Genomic DNA, 16010 nt, shown 5'->3' with positions numbered 1-16010 from the left:
CAAAGTTCAATTCAACTTTGAAATTCCAAATTTATTTTAAAAATTCAATTTCAAATTTAATTCAATATTCAGATCAAATTTCAAAGTTCAATTCAACTTTGAAATCCCATATTCATCACCCGATTTCAAAAATTCAAGTTTAAAATCAAGTGTATTCTCTATTCTTCACTTCAAATTTCCAAATCCTCAAGTTCTTTTGAAATCTTCTGAGTTTTAATCTTCAAATCACTTTTGAAATTAAGGATCAAAATTCTAAGATTGGTGCTAAATTCAAGTCCATTTTCAAATTCAATCAGGATTTCTCAAATCCAAATCCATCTTCAAGTTCTATCAGGACTTCTCAAATCTAAATCCATCTTCAAGTTCTATCTGGATTTCTTGAATCCAAATCCAAGTTCTATCTATCCAAGTTCATTCTCAAATCCTATCTAGATTTCCAAGGCCCAGACCCATCTTCGGATCTCATCTGGATTTCCAAAATCCAGATCCATCTTCAAATTCCATATTAGATTCCAAATTTTCCAAATTCCATCTAAGATTCCAGATTTCAAATCCAATTCCATCTTGGACTCCAGATGTCAAATCCAATTCCATCTTGAATTCCAGATTTCAAATCTGATTCCATCTTGGATTCATATTTTCAAATCCAGTTCAATTTTCCAATTTGATTTCCAATTCCAAACTCAACCATTTTTCAATCTCATCTGGATTTCAAGGTTCCAATTTCAACTTCTATTTTCCAAAATCACTTTCAAAACTATTCTCCAAGTCTAAATTCAATTTCCAGGTCGAAAATTCCTATTTCAGGTTCTGAATTCAAAAACTCAAGACCAAAGATCCCTTTTCAAAATCGATTCTTGAAAATCAATCCAAATTCAAAGTTCATCTTGACTTTGAAATTTCATTCTTACTTCAAAATTCTAAAATCAAATTCCAATTCTCCTTTACCCTTCATCCAAGATTTATTTTTCAAACTCTGATTATTCCAAGACTTCAAACTTTAAAGTCTCTTTTTCCAGATTCATTTTCCAAAGTTCTAAGTTAGATTAAAAAATCTAACTTTTTCAAACCAATTTCAACCCTTTGAATCATTTCTTCAAGTATCTTCAAAGGTATTTCAAAATCACTTAGAAAAATCAAAGTTCTAAAATTATTCTTCTCAAAAGCTACATCTCTGCATTTGCATTGCACAAGCATGATTCTTTGAGCATTTTAGACTTAAAATAAATTTTTAGACAATATTTAGTCAAAGCAAAAGGCATAAGTTCGATCCTTGGTTCAATTATCCCTGGTAAAGGCGCTAGGAACGATCGAACCTCGTACCGACGAGTGAATCCCGTCTCTCCATTTTTCCGCAAATTTTCAAAACGGAGGTGAGTAATTTCAAAACATTTTCAAAATTTAAGGTCAAGTGAGACCTTTGCAAAAGAGTTTCTCTCTCTTCTTTTTCTTTTCTCTCTTCTTTTCTATCTTTTATTTCCCCTTCAAAAAAAGGGAATAGAGGCTAGAAAGGAAAAGAGAAGGAAAAAGAGGAATAAAGAGAAAAATTTTTGCAATGATCACAGTTCTACATACTTGATTTTATAAGAATCGATTCTTTGATCATCCAATTCTGATACACAAATAGGTTTTTAAAAGGTTTTAAAATTGACGGTCTAAGGTTTTCATAAATATTCAAGGCTTAAAAATTCACACTTTTTATCAAAAAAACATGATTCAAGTGTCGTTCCCTAGTAAATTGACCATGTCGAACACATCTGTATGGTACGATTTAAGGAAAACATGAAAAAAACACCTTCAAAAACCCAATTACTTTGCGGTTAGCTAGAAAAGTGGTTAGTAGTTACCACCTTCTCATATATATATGAGAACTGAACATATTAGGCCCCCTTTTCGTTAGGTCTCGTTGAGCCCCATAGTTTGAAGTGTTTTATGATAGATCTAAATCGTTAGATGTGTTTATCATGCTTGATTTAGTAGGAATTGACTCTTGGATCATGTTTTTTCAATGAAAAAATGTATTTTTATGAGCCAGAAAAAATTGATGCCCTTATAGCCATTGATTTTTTTATCACCAGAAAAACCTGCATACAAGTCAAATTCCGATGATCCAGAAGACGGTTCCCACTAAACAAAACCTATAGAACACATCTATGGTGTTAGATGTGAGAAAAAATACTAACTATTATTTTTGAAGGGGCCAAATAGACCTAACGAGAAAAGGGGGCCTAAGGAGCATTACTCTCTCTCTCTCTCTCTCTCTCTCTCTCTCTCTCTCTCTCTCTCTCTCTCTCTCTCTCTCTCTAACACTTTTTAAGTCTTCTTGTGAATAGGGGTTTTGGGGATTTTTTTTTGCCAATCTGACCCTGTCGATGTGTTTGGCATGGTCTGTAAAACCCACATAAAAAAAAAGATCGGACCCGGGTCAGGTCTGGACCCGACCCGGGCTCGTACTCGTTAGGGTTTTAAAACTCGACGCATGGGCGAAGGTTTTTAAGAAAATCCCTCTCCCCTGTGCGCCGCACCCCACCTGTGCTGCTCTCCCCCCTTCGACTAGATAAGGGAAACCCTTGAGGGTTTCCCCGTTTATCGCCTCCCCCATGCCTTTAAGAGCACGTAAGGGGAGGGGGACGCCTCACCTCCCTACATTCCTCCTCCCCTCTCTCTCGAGTCTCCTCTCTGCTGCTATCGTTCCCTGCGCGCGACAACATCGCCGACGCCGTCGATCCTCTCCCAGGTATGCCCCTCCCTTCTGCTCTTCTCTTCTTCTTCTGTTGCCGGAAGGCCGACAGGAGGCCGTCGGCCCCCTGCCGTGCCTTTCCCTTCTTCTCCCTCTCTCTGTTGTCTCGCCTGGAGGCTGGCAGGAGACCGATGGCCCCTGTCGTGCCCTCCCTCTTTCCCCTCTCCGTGAGGGCTTGCCGGGAGGCCGACATGCGGCCCACAGCCCATGTTGTGCCCCTCCACTCCCTTTGTTGTCTCGCTGGGAGGACGGCAGGTCGGCGGCCCCTGTCGCGCCCTCTCGCTCCCTCTGTGTCCGTCAGAGGGCCGACAGGTGGCCGACGGCCCCCCTGTCGTCCCCCTCTCTCTCTCTTGAGGTTTGCCAGAGAGACGATAGGGGGGCAGTGGCACCTTCCCTCTCCTATGGGTTATCGGAGGGCCGACGGGAGGTCGACAGTCCCCTTGTCATGCCTTCCTCCCTCTCTCTGTGCGCGGGAAGGGTCCGGCAGGTGGCCCCTGCCGCCCCTCCCCCTCTTGTTTGGGGCCTGCTTGAGGGTCGGCAGGTGGTGGTGGCCCCTGCCGCCCTTGCCCCTCCTCTGTTGCCTGCCAGGGGGTCGGCAGGTGGCCGGTGGCTCCTGTTGCCCCTGATCTCTCTCTCTCTCTTTGTTGGTCGTCAGAGGTCTGACAGGGGGGCTGGCGGCCTCTGCCGCTCCCTCCCCTCTCCCTCGCTTCGATGTTTTCGACAGCCCCTGCCGCCCCTTTGTTTCCGGCAGGCAGGGGCAAGACCTCGTTGCCTCTCTGTTTTCGACTGGCAGGGGGCTCGCCCCTGCCGCCCTCCTGTTCCAGCAAGCAGGACTGGCACTCCCTGCCTGACTCCCCTTTTAGTGGAACCAAATGGGTTTCCGCTTGTGTTGTTTGGTAGAGCGGTTAGAGCATGTAACCACGTCCAAAACCCTATGGTGTTGAATGTCAGATTGGGATCGACCCCAACTCAGCCAACGTGTGCGATGTGTCGATAATCATGTTTTGTTTGTTTGCAGTTCGTACGACAAATCGCGCTCTAGCTCCGCGGCCCGAGCCCCGTATCATCTATACTCAGGCGCACGCAGCTACACAGCATCCCAAGGTAAGGGAAAGTCGCACGAGAATTTTGGATGAATGAAATAAAGTATAAGAATTCTGAGATAGAATAATTTATTTTGCATGCATGCTTACATGTAGAACAATATAACTTGTGATTACTTGTTTTGTGTTCTCTCGTTCCTATTCTTCAAAAAATTACATGCTTGATGTATACTGTATGGGTAGACTCATTTCTACAGTAATTCCTATTACTGTGTTTTCGTACTTGCTCATTGTTGTGATTTTACTGTAGATGCCTTGTTTGTTATTGCATGATAAATCTTGTTGCCGCCCTCAGGCAAGCCTCGTAAGGTATGCAGGTGCACGTACCACATCTTACGCCTTTTGGAAAGGTGTGAAATTGTGTACAAGTACTAAAAGCTCGAGAGGAGGTGTGTTTTCTTGTGCAAGGTTGACTCCTCAAGAATGAATTTCTGCTTATAAAGCTTGTGATCTAGTTATGCGTTGCTAGATGCAACTAATTGTACCTCGAGTTTGTTACTCGGAAGAAATGATTGGATCCACGGCGATCTCAAGACTTATTTAAGATTTCTTATTTCATAGTATTAGAGCATGCCATTCTATAAAATACTGTGATGGGTTATCCATCGAGAAACCCACAAGTTTGTTATCGTAATCGGACCTTAAGACATGTACGGTATAAATATTTTGACAAGAAGTATGAGAGGTCATTGAGTACCCCAAAGTATGCAATAAGCACTTTATTGAAATAAATAAAATAATGATGTCGGCCTCCACAGGCCAAATACTCAAAGAGCAATGCATGTCATGTATGAACTAAAGGAATTGCAACATATTAAATGTTTGCCCTCTCATCGTAGTCATACCTTCATGCAGGTACGATCGTACTTTTAGACAAGTACGTCACGTTGGTGTTACGATATTTGGATAATGAGGTTGTGGCAACCTCGAAGCGTACATATAGCACAAATGCTGAGATCACATAAATGGTGACAGACAGGTTGTTAACAACCACCCCACGAGCAAAAGACTCGGCTTCCCCCAGTCATCGGAGTTAGGGGAATTGGGATTACCATAAATTATCCAGGGTGGTAACTCTTAGATACTTCTGCAGAAGTTGGATGCATTCATGGGTCACGAATGCCTTTGGAGATTTACTCTCTTGGTCACTGACCGTCCCCTTAAAAGCAGACTCAGTCAGCCATCCGGGTCAATGAAAAACACTTTATATAATAAACCCCTGGATCGGTCTCGATTATTTCTACGTGTCTGTGTGTACCCACAAGCCAGTTAATATCAAAACTTAAAGAATATCACTTTCATAATAAGTTGTAGATGATTGAGATTTATACTACTTGAAATATTGTTGTTATTATCTGTTTCAAGACAATAGATCCTTGCATAGTTTACATATGTTGCCCCTGCTAGAATAGATTACATTGTACTTGTTGCTTCTAATATAATAAATTATTTATCTCATGAATGTTCTGCTTTATTTTATTCTACATTGTCTATTCGTGCACATACTAGTTTGTTATGAAACTGACCCATTTCATGGGCAGGTGATGAGTAGAACTTCACAGGCGACCGATGACGCGATGCAACATGGCTCAAGATTTCTCTTCTTTCTACTGACGTCTTGGCTCTGAGTTTTGAGTTTTCTTTAGATTATTGGATAATGGGAAAAATGCTTATTTTGTAATAAACTGCAAATTTTATTAATAATCTATTATTTTATTTTATCACTTCCTTAAGTAGTTGTTTCATATGAAATGATGATTTTACTGCTAACGTACCTAGCATTTGGTAACTTATGCTCCTTTGTAAATTGCTTCCGTTGTCGATTTTAAAAGTAAAAACTTTAATCTTTGAAAGGTTTTTTGTTAATGTTTTCAAAAACACGAGTTGAAATTTTGGGGCATTACATGGTCGATTTGCTAGGAAATGTCACTTGGATCATGTTTTTTCGATGAAAAATATGATTTTTTAAGCATTGAATATTTTTTTAAATTGTAGACCATTGATTTTTAAATCTTATAAAAATCTAACTGTGTTAGAATTGGACGATCCAAGAGTCAATTCCTATAAAATCAAGCATGTAGATCACATTTGTATGGCCGGATTATAAAAAAAATAGAAAATAATCTTTCAAAGACTAGAAAGCTGGTAGTAGCCTTAAAAAGTGTTAAGCAGCTACCACTTTATATATATATGGAAACCTACAAAATGGGCACTGTGCTAAATGAAACATGCTATTGGATTTTCGATGTTTTTTCAAAACTCTGACCATACAGATGTGATCTATAAGTTTGTTTTTGGAGCATTTGATGTTGATGCATGGATAGGTTTTCATAAGGTTTCAAAAATCAACCTACAATTTTCATAAACTTGTGAGGCTCCAAATACCATTTTTCATCCAAAATGCATGATCCAAGTGTTGATTGCTAGTAAATCAATCATTATATATAGGTTTCCATTTTCCATAAATATATATAGTGTCTATATTTGCTATAATCGATCACACCTACAATCGAGTTGGGATCTCGTGATATGAGTTGTTTTGACTCAATCTAACCTCATAGATATGTTCAACATGCTCAATTTAGTAGGAATAGACTCTTGGATCATGTTTTCTTGATGAGAAAACATGTTTTTATGAGTCGAAAAAAAATTCATAGCCACTGATTTTTTTTTTATCACCAGAAAAAACCGTATACAGGTCGAATTCCGACAATCCAAAAGTCGGTTCGCACTAAATAAAACATGTAGATCACATCTATGGTGTTAGATGTGAGAAAAAACACCAAAAAAAGGGGTTCTGCCCATTTGCTAGGTTGACTGTATTTACAATCAACTCTAGCATATATATATATATATATATATATATATATATATATATATATATATATATATATATATATATATATATATATATATATTAGTCACTTGTATCGTTAAAGGTAATTTCTCGGTGAGGGTATTTTTTGGGGAGATTTTCAAAAGTTGATAAATCTCGAGAATATCTCGGCAATATATAAAAAAATAAATTCCCAAAAAGTTTATTTCTAATTTTATCCTTTAAAACTTTTTAAAACCCCACGTTTTAAAGTTTGAAATAATCCCCAAAATGCCCTTTTCAGAAACAGTCCTAATGACACTCGATTTGAGGATTTTCACAAATCTCACCCAATAGTCGAGATTTTTTGGAAAACATTCCGCTTTTATTAATAGTAATTTTTTTGTTTTTAAAATCCTCCATTTTTCATATATTTTGAAAACAAGATCTTTAAAAAAAACACGAAATGTGCAAAACTCATCAATTTGATTTGGTTTTTGAACCAAATCAAACCAAATTTTTAGGCCAAAGTCACTTTTTTTAAAATTATATTGATTTTTTCAAATTTTTATCTTTAAAAAATTTGGGGCTTTTTTTAAAAAGCAAAATCTGAAAACAGCACAGTTTCTGTAGCGATATTTATCGTGATATTATAGAGAGAAATATAATTTGCTGATATATTGGAAGTATCATGATATATTTCTGATATTATCGGCTACCTTGAAATAGCCGATAATATCGCGATATCATTGACTCTGATATATATATATATATATATAACATGTGCATTCAAAATTCTTAAAGGCAATAAAGTACGAATACATCTCAAGTGAAAATTCTTGAACCACAATTCTGAATCATCATGAATAACAAAATTAATCATAAATCCAATAAGGTAATCAAATGATAAATTTTAAAAGGAAAATCACATAAATAAATATAAAATAAATAATCAAGACCATAAAAAGAAACACATGAAGTTAGAGTCATGGTGTTGACCATGTTCAATACAGGTTTGACTCTGTCCATGACATGGCATGTCCAGTGTCGTGACCTGTCGACAAGAGACATGCATACTAGGTGAAGTTTTTGTCTGACATATGTATGTGTACGTTTGTCTATAATGATGCAGCAAGAACATTTGCATCCATGTGCCCATATCTAAGGAACTCAATTATCCCCAACATATAGGGGTGCACACCGAGCCAAGCCTCTCGCGAGAAGCTCAGGCTCGGCTCGAACTCCTTCAGTTACACAAATGAACCAAGCTTGAACAGTGGATAGGGCCCATTTGACTAAACAAGCCGAGTCCGAGCAAGCAGTTACAGCTCAAATATGCTTGATAAAGCTCAGTTCATATATATATTAGCATTAATCTGGGTCATTTATTTTATTTTAATCAATGGCCCAGAACTCAATATGCTTATGTTAGGGCAAACTTTTAAGCTTATATTAGGGTTTAATCTGGACCGTTGATTTTATTTAAATCAATGGCCCAGATTTTAATAATGTTAGGGAAACCATTTATTAAAAAAAAACCTAATCAGCATCTGTCCATTGCATTCTTACGTCACTGAGGGAACTCTCCCCAGCTGCAGCACTCACTCCTCTCCCTTGTCACCGACCAATTCATCCGGGTGGTGAGGCTTGGCAACCGATCACTGCCTAGAAGCTCTCTCTCTCTCTCTCACCAAAAAGGGGGTTCATCAGACGGCCCTTTTCTGCCTGACTTTAAGTCAAATAAGCAGAGCCGAGCTTCAACATCATTTTTGAGGCTCATAACGAGCTCGAGCAGAGCCTGAACTAGTTCCAAGCCCATCAAGCCGAGCTCAATCATGCTGGGCACGGACTTGGATAGGCTCGTGTGCACCCCTACCAACATGTCATGTGCAGAATGCAGCAACTGTCAAAAACCAGCGACTGGATGAGAATGCCAGAGTGAGATTTCTAACCGGCTAGCTTCAATCAAAGGTAAATGATCATTTTGTGGTTTCTCAATCACATTCTTGACCTGAAAAATAACAAAAAGAAGGTGAGGACAGAGGAATTGATGATTAGGCACCATAATCAGTTCAAGGCAGAAAAAATAATGCATATTTAGTAGATTAATAATGATTTCAAAAGATGAGATAGAAAGTTTTATTAAATGCAACACAAACTTATTAGGCAAGCAATTGATTGCAAGAAGTTTGAAAAAGCAGCTCAGTTGACTTGGAGATATATCTCAAGTCCAGTTGATCCTCAAACTCATACAACAATAGAAAATCGGTTAAAAAGGCACAAATATTCTACAATCAATGAATGATTTCAGGTCAACACACAGCCAAGACAACCTGGAGCTTTCAATGCAGCATCAATGAACTGGGCCTCAAAACCTCTTAGGTGATAAGTGGTGTTCGTGAGATCGTGATAGTGTAAGTGCTTGTAGATTGTGATCTGGAGGATTCAAGTGCTCTCGTGGTATCGGTGGAGTGCTCGTGTTCTCTAATTTGTTTTCCCTCTCCTCTTCTCTCTTTTTCTCTTTATCCCTCTCTCTCTACCCATCTCTTGTAAAATGGATGACAATAAAAATGTCACCATTAAACCAGTGAAACTCAATGATTTTAATTATGTAACATGGGCTTCTATTATGATACACCTTAATTAAGGAAAATGATTGTGGGGACTAGTAGATGAATCCGATCTGGAACCCAAGCTAGTCCCACCAATGTAGAAGGTGAGAAAAAGATAACTTTAACGGAGGATGATAAGAAAAGTTATAACCACTTATGAAAAGTGGAAGGAATAGAAGATGGGACATGCCAAGATTATGTCTTGGCTCATTAGTAGTGTGGATGTTAAAAAGTGTTTTAGCCTTGCTAAATTTGAACATGCTAACAAGGCTTGGATTATCTTAAAAAGAATGTATTATATTAAGGATATTGCACATGTCTACAATGTGCAAGATAGAGTTTGAACCATGACCCAAGGGTATAGAAGTATTAAAGAATTCTATAACAATCTATCCGGACTTTGGGAATAATTGGCTCTTCTTGAACTAAAATGGCATTGTCCAGAAGATATAGAACTTTGCCAAAGACAAATGGATGCATAGCATTTTTTATCAATTTATCAACGGCCTCTAACCAGAATTTGAATCTACCAAATCAATTCTTCTCCATAGAGGAAAAGTTTCCTCCATTGAAAATGCTATAGATTGAAAAAGCGTGTAACTAAAAGTGAGGATGACTGAGTCTTGGCCATCTCTAGATCGAAAAATTACATACGTGCATATAAATCACCTCAAAGAAAACTATTTACCATCATTATCATGAACCAGAACACATTAAGTCTTAATGTCCTAAACTAAGAGGGGCATTAGAGAAGAAGGTTGCTACTGTCGGCTTTCCACAAGAGTCAAGTGATATTTTTGCATCTCAAGATTCATCCATTGGAAGCATGTCTTTGTCTCAATTAGTGGAAGTTCTTCAACCATTTCTTAAGGGGTCATCTTCTTCAACTAGAATTGTTGTTTCATCTTATTCCAACCCTGGTAAATTTTCTTGGCTCCTTGATTCTGGTGCATCTTTTCCCATGACCCTAAACAATGACATTTTATCTGAATATCATAACAACTCAAATGTGTTAAATGTTTTTACGACCGATGTACATCTCTTCAAATTTAAGGAATAGAAAATTTTGAAAAAGATCTTTTAAACTCAAAAGGTTTTTTTATTCCAAAGGTTTGTCACATCCCTAAAATAAACTTAAACCTTTTATCTGTCTCAAATATCCGATTATGGTTGTAATATTTCCTTCTCTTCAAATGAATGTTTGGTGCAGGATCGTCAGTCAGGAAAGCTGATTGGGCAAGGCCATAGAAGGAGGTCTCTACTATATGGATTTTTTGAAAATACCCAAAGAAGATTTTTGTTGTAATGTCCAAAAATTAGATTTAAATATATGGCATAGAAGATTAAGATATACAAATGTATCTAAAATCCAATATTTTTCAAATTTGAAAAAAAATTGTAATCTTTAATAACTTCTCTTGTGAAGATTGTGTTCTTGAAAAAATGAAGAGATTACCATTTAACGATAGAACTTTTGTTTAATCTAGACCACTGAGTTAGTTCATTCGGATGTTTGGGGTCCAACACCAGTATTATCTAAAGATGGATATGCATATTATGTCATATTTGTGAATGATTTTACTAGACACACTTAGATATACTTCCTTAAGCATTAATATGAAGTCTTTCCACTTTCAAAATTTTCATAAGTTGGTTAAAAATAGATTTGAAAATGAAATCTCAATATTTCCTACTGACTCAAGGGAAGAATTTGTATCAAATGATTTTAAAGATTATCTTAAACTTCATGGCATCACACATCAAAGATCTTGTACTCACACACCACAAAAAAAATGGTTTAGCAGAAAGAAAACATAGGTACATCATTGAAACCTCAAGAACCTTGCTTATTGTTAGTCATGGGAGAAAGATCTTTTGGGCAGAAGTTGTCTTAATAGTTGTTTATCTTATAAACAGAATGCCATCATCCTCTTTACAAAATATTTCACCCATTGAAAAACTTGTTAAACTCTCTCTTGACTATGCTAGATTATGAATCTTTGGTTGCAAATGTTTTGTATCAACTAAAAAAGTGACAAGTTTTCTACTAGAGCTATTCCTTGTGCCTTTTTTGTTATGCCGACAGTTAGAAAAGGTATCGATGTTATAATCCTAAGACTAACAAATTATATATTTCTAGAAATGTAACCTTTTTGAAAAAAAATCTTTTATAAAGATCAAGCTAAGGAAGTAATCGAGTACTCATTTTTATTTGATTTTGGTTCTATCCAAGATATTGATAATTGTGCTTGTGATTGTGATTATGATTTTGAGAATGTCGTTGAATCAAGAGATAGTGAGTCTCTTGATGAAGTACATCATGATGATCAAACTTGACAGGGATGTTCAAAACCTCTATGTGCACTTCAAAAATTCTCTAATTTAGGTGAAGAAGAATTGCAAACTAGGAAATCATCTAGAGTTTCAAAGCCTCCCTCAAAATTTGTTTCATATGACTCTTTTTCGTCTAAATATCAAGCATGCATAGCCTTACTTCACTCATATGTAGAACCCTCATCTTATGCTCAAGCCAAAGAACACTTTGAATGGGTTAAAGTCACTAGATGCATTAGAAAAGGCTCAAACTCGGTCTATTCGAGATCCTCCATAGGAAAAGAAACTCATACGTTGTAGGTGGATATATAAGATAAAAAGCAAGAGTGATGGGACCCTTGAGAGATATAAAGCTAAGCTAGTTGCCAAAGGATATGCGTAAGAATATGGCATAGATTATGAATAAACCTTTGCATCAGTTGCCCGCATGACCACAATTAGAACCCTCATTGCAGTTGCTTCAATTAAAAACTGGTTCATTTATCAAATGGATGTTAAAAATGTATTTTTAAATGGCAATCTTATGGAAGAAGTGTACATGGAAGCGCCTCTAAGTATGGGTATACCTCAAGGGAAGACTCTTCGCCTACATAAGGCATTATATGACTTGAAACAAGCTCCCAAAGCTTGAAATTATATATTTAGCAATGTTATGCTTGATATTGGTTTTAGATCCTGTGTGATTGTCACAGCTTTATTTGTTAAGAATTTTGATGCAAGTATTGTCATTCTACTCCTCTATGTTGATGATATGATAATCACTGGAAGAGACAAACAAGGAGTTCAACATATTAAAAATATTATTAAAACTAGTTTTGAAATGGATGATTTGGGTTTTCTACGTTATTTGCTAAGAATATGAGTTGCATATTCCCCTAGAGGGTATTTATTGTATTAGTCTAAGTTTGCTTCTGATATTGCTCTCAGGTTTGGTATATCAGATGTAATACCACGTATTTTCTTAGTCATTTTATGGTTTTTCGAAAATTTGGCTAAGTCAGGGAGAAAAATCGTTTGAACCTCAAATTTTTAACCGATGCTTTTGAGTCTAGGCTTGGCCCAGGTCTCATCAGCTAGGTCGATACGAGTCAATCAAAACGTGAAAAAAAAAATTTAATTTTTAACTTTTAAATTTAAGCGAAATTCGGGTTATTTTTGGGCGAAATTCGAAATTTGATATTCGTGTAATATGTCATTGGATGTGTCTCGACATGCTGAGCGCAACGGTATGTCACCTTTTCGAATTCGAGTTTCGGTTGGCCCAAAAATCATATTTTTTTGAAAAAAGAGCAGTTTGACGATTTAGATCGGACTGGATCCGATGGATTTGATCCAAATTAATATGGATTTGGACTCTATCCAAGACCCATATTAATCTGGATTTGGTCCAGTCCAAAATTTATTTGGATTTTTTAAAATGGATTTGGATCTTGAATCCGAATCCGGGTCCAAATACATGCCCAACATTTTTCTAGCTTTAAATTTAATAACAAGCTTTAATTTGGGGTTAAATAAGGTTGAGAAGTCTCCTAAGTTAATTTGCCTATTTTTGGAAGCTTTTAAATAATTATTAATTAATTAATATTTAATAATCAATTAATTTTTATTAATTCCGAATTTTAATTAGGGTTGAGAAGGATTTCTGAATGGAGTCCTTGTTCGTGCTTAAGAAGGCTAGAGTAGGTTTTAGAAAGGACTTCTAAAAATTTGAAAATTTTGAAAATTTTGAAAAGTCAAGTTTTAAAAGAGTTGAATTTTTTTTGGAAAAAGTGCAAGAGAATCCTCAAAAGAAGAAACTCTTTTCTCCGGTCCATCTAAAAGGGGCTGGAGAAGTGGGAGGACATCACCTCCCTCTTAGCCTATTTAAACATTAAAAAAAAAAGGAAAGGAAGAAAGAGAGAAGGAAAGAAAAAGTGAGGAAGAAAGAGGAAAGAGAGGAGGAGGAGAGCTGCACCAGCCCTCCACCCACGTTTTTCAACCTTCACCCTCATTTCTCTTTACATTTTTCATTCAAGGTATGGGTTTTCTCTCTTGAATCAAGTGAGAAACTATGTCACACGGACTCGGCTAGGGAGGTGCCGCACCCGAGTCGACACGCCCCGACACGGGTGCGGCCTCGGACACGGCCTGGACTCGGTCAACGCCGAGTCGGACTCGGTCAACGAGTCCAGGCCGAGTCCGTCTTAATTTTGGACTCGGTCAACGTTGACCGAGTCCAAAAATGTCCATTTTTAGTACAAAAAAAAAAGATCTTTTTATATATTTTTTAAAAATATATATATATATATAGCATGAGTCTTAAACATTAGGCCCAGAAAAAAAATTATTCTTAAATATTATCATTTAATTCTCTCTCTCAATCTTAAAAGCTAATAAATTCTCATCCACGAGTACCAACACTTTTCATCCACCAAGTTCTCTCTCTTATAAAAGCTAATAAATTCTCATCCACGAGTAGCAACACTTTCTCATCCACCGAGATCTCTCTCTCTCTCTCTTTTTCAAATCTAGCTTTGAAAAATTAAAAGCTTTTAATGCTTTTAATTAATGTTATGAATTTTAGCAAAAGATATTTAATGCATTTACCAGAACATGCTTTTAGTTAATGCTTTTAATTAATACCTTGATGATGTTTTATTCCCATGGTAGCTAAGACTCGGCTGAGTCAATGATAAACTCAGCCTAGTTTGGTTCTAACCCAGTTATACTACTATTTTAACTCAGTTAGTTCAGGATCTGAGACAACTTGGAAGAGTCACGAGCCGAGTCCAAAATTTATATAGACATATGCACACACACACTATATATATATATATATTTTTTTTAAATATATATATATATATAGCCGAGTCCCCGTGTCCAAAATTTTTAAAATTGCGCCGCACCCGTGTCGCACCCGCACCCGCACCCATGTGACAGGTGAGAAATTGATATAGATTAGATTTCCATGCAATAATTTGATGGAAATCCATGAAAAAAGTGTTTATATCTATGTTTTTGCAAAAATACATGAAGGATGATGCATGGATCTTCCTCTATGATTGTACTCTTAATTATTTTCATTTTTTCATGCAATAAAAATTTTGTATATGCTAAAATATAACTTTGGTAAATGCATTTATTTAGAGGTTTCTGTTAATAGATATTGATCTCTATGGATGATATACATTATTGACTGTTATATGCATGTATTCATGTGATAGAATGACCCATATGCATGCACTCATGTATAAAGAAAAAAAAACTGTATAAGCATGCCATGACTCAGTGTATGTTGATTTGTGGCCATGATATGAATATGTATGTCATAATGGACTAATGTTCATGAAGGGTGTCATAAGCATGGTTATTTTTGTTGATTCCACATGAGCATATCTATGCTTGTGCATGCATATCTGAACCCTAAACCGTGCCATGCATACTGCACTGCAGTTTGCAAATCTGTCGTCTCCTACTCTGCAGTTTGCACTGAACATATCTATGCTTGATGATCTGGGATGGGTCCAGCCAGGCTTGAACCAATTACCAGGCAACAGGAGCCAGGTTTCATGGAACCCTGAGATGATATATTTTTTCAAAGTATAGACAATGACGACAACATAACTAGCTGCTGATTCGGTTACCTAAATAATGTATAGAACAGGAACCAGGACCCACAATTCCTTCTTAAAACATTTCTAGGATCCTAAAGGCAAGCACATCATCACCAAATCGACAACCATGAACCAATGAGATTTCATACAAAAATGGTTCAGCTGCACAAATAAAACCTCAGATTACCAACCCCCATGCTGCATTGTTCAGCAGTTACCCTGTAATTAACAACAGAGTGAAAGGTCATCAAACTTTTTAGCTTTCATCAATCAGAAGCATTACTGAAATAGTAATGATTTTCTAAATGCTTCCCCATGTTCTCTCGATAAAATTACATACAACAAAACAAAAACTATTGATATTAAAACTTAATTGCCTTGTTTTATTTGCAAGTTTAGGTTATCTTATGTGATGACAATGCTTACACGAGGCTGGATAAATCCAGATCATTAGTTGTCCCATACTTCCAATTTTAAGTATTACTAAGGCTTGCCAGGCATCATCAGTGCCATGAATTTAGAATTGTATTACAGTTGTATGATATTCGTCATTGTATGGCCTGGAAGATTTATTTTGCCGAGAGTAATATGTTTTGTTCCGTAGCCTGAGTAAAATCTTTACTTGTAATAAAAGTATGTTTCCTGTAATATTGAACATGTATAATATCTCAAACCAACCAGTGTACTAATGAATTATGAACTTCTCAGTCTGGCCAACTTGCCTAGTTGTATTTAGTGCTGGTACCTTCTAAATCTATTGTTATATTGCTTCATGTATCATGTATTTTTGTGAAACTTAACGTTTCAATGAAT

The 16010-nt window shown here is 36.7% G+C and overlaps 1 protein-coding gene across 11 annotated transcripts in view; it reads right to left on the bottom strand.

Moving 5' to 3' along the window:
* Window positions 1-16010, bottom strand: part of LOC149838996 (uncharacterized) — a 75108-nt gene that overhangs the window by 28993 nt on the left and 30105 nt on the right. For 10 of the 11 annotated variants that reach the window (XR_016431306.1, XR_016431303.1, XR_016431305.1 and 7 more), the window contains exon 5: window positions 8611-8669. The exons of the other annotated variant lie outside the window; for it this stretch is intronic. Coding sequence is in view for 5 of the 10 variants with exons in the window: in XM_090002191.1 (XP_089858317.1) it covers window positions 8611-8669 (59 nt within the window). In the remaining 5 variants the exon portion in view is untranslated. The remainder of the gene's footprint in view (window positions 1-8610; window positions 8670-16010) is intronic. 11 annotated transcript variants of the gene reach the window in all.

Source organism: Nuphar pumila, chromosome 4 (genome assembly GCF_984573655.1).
Source record: "Nuphar pumila chromosome 4, dmNupPumi1.hap1.1, whole genome shotgun sequence".
Classification (NCBI taxonomy): Eukaryota; Viridiplantae; Streptophyta; class Magnoliopsida; order Nymphaeales; family Nymphaeaceae; genus Nuphar; species Nuphar pumila.
This window is presented reverse-complemented; position numbering and strand designations above follow the sequence as displayed.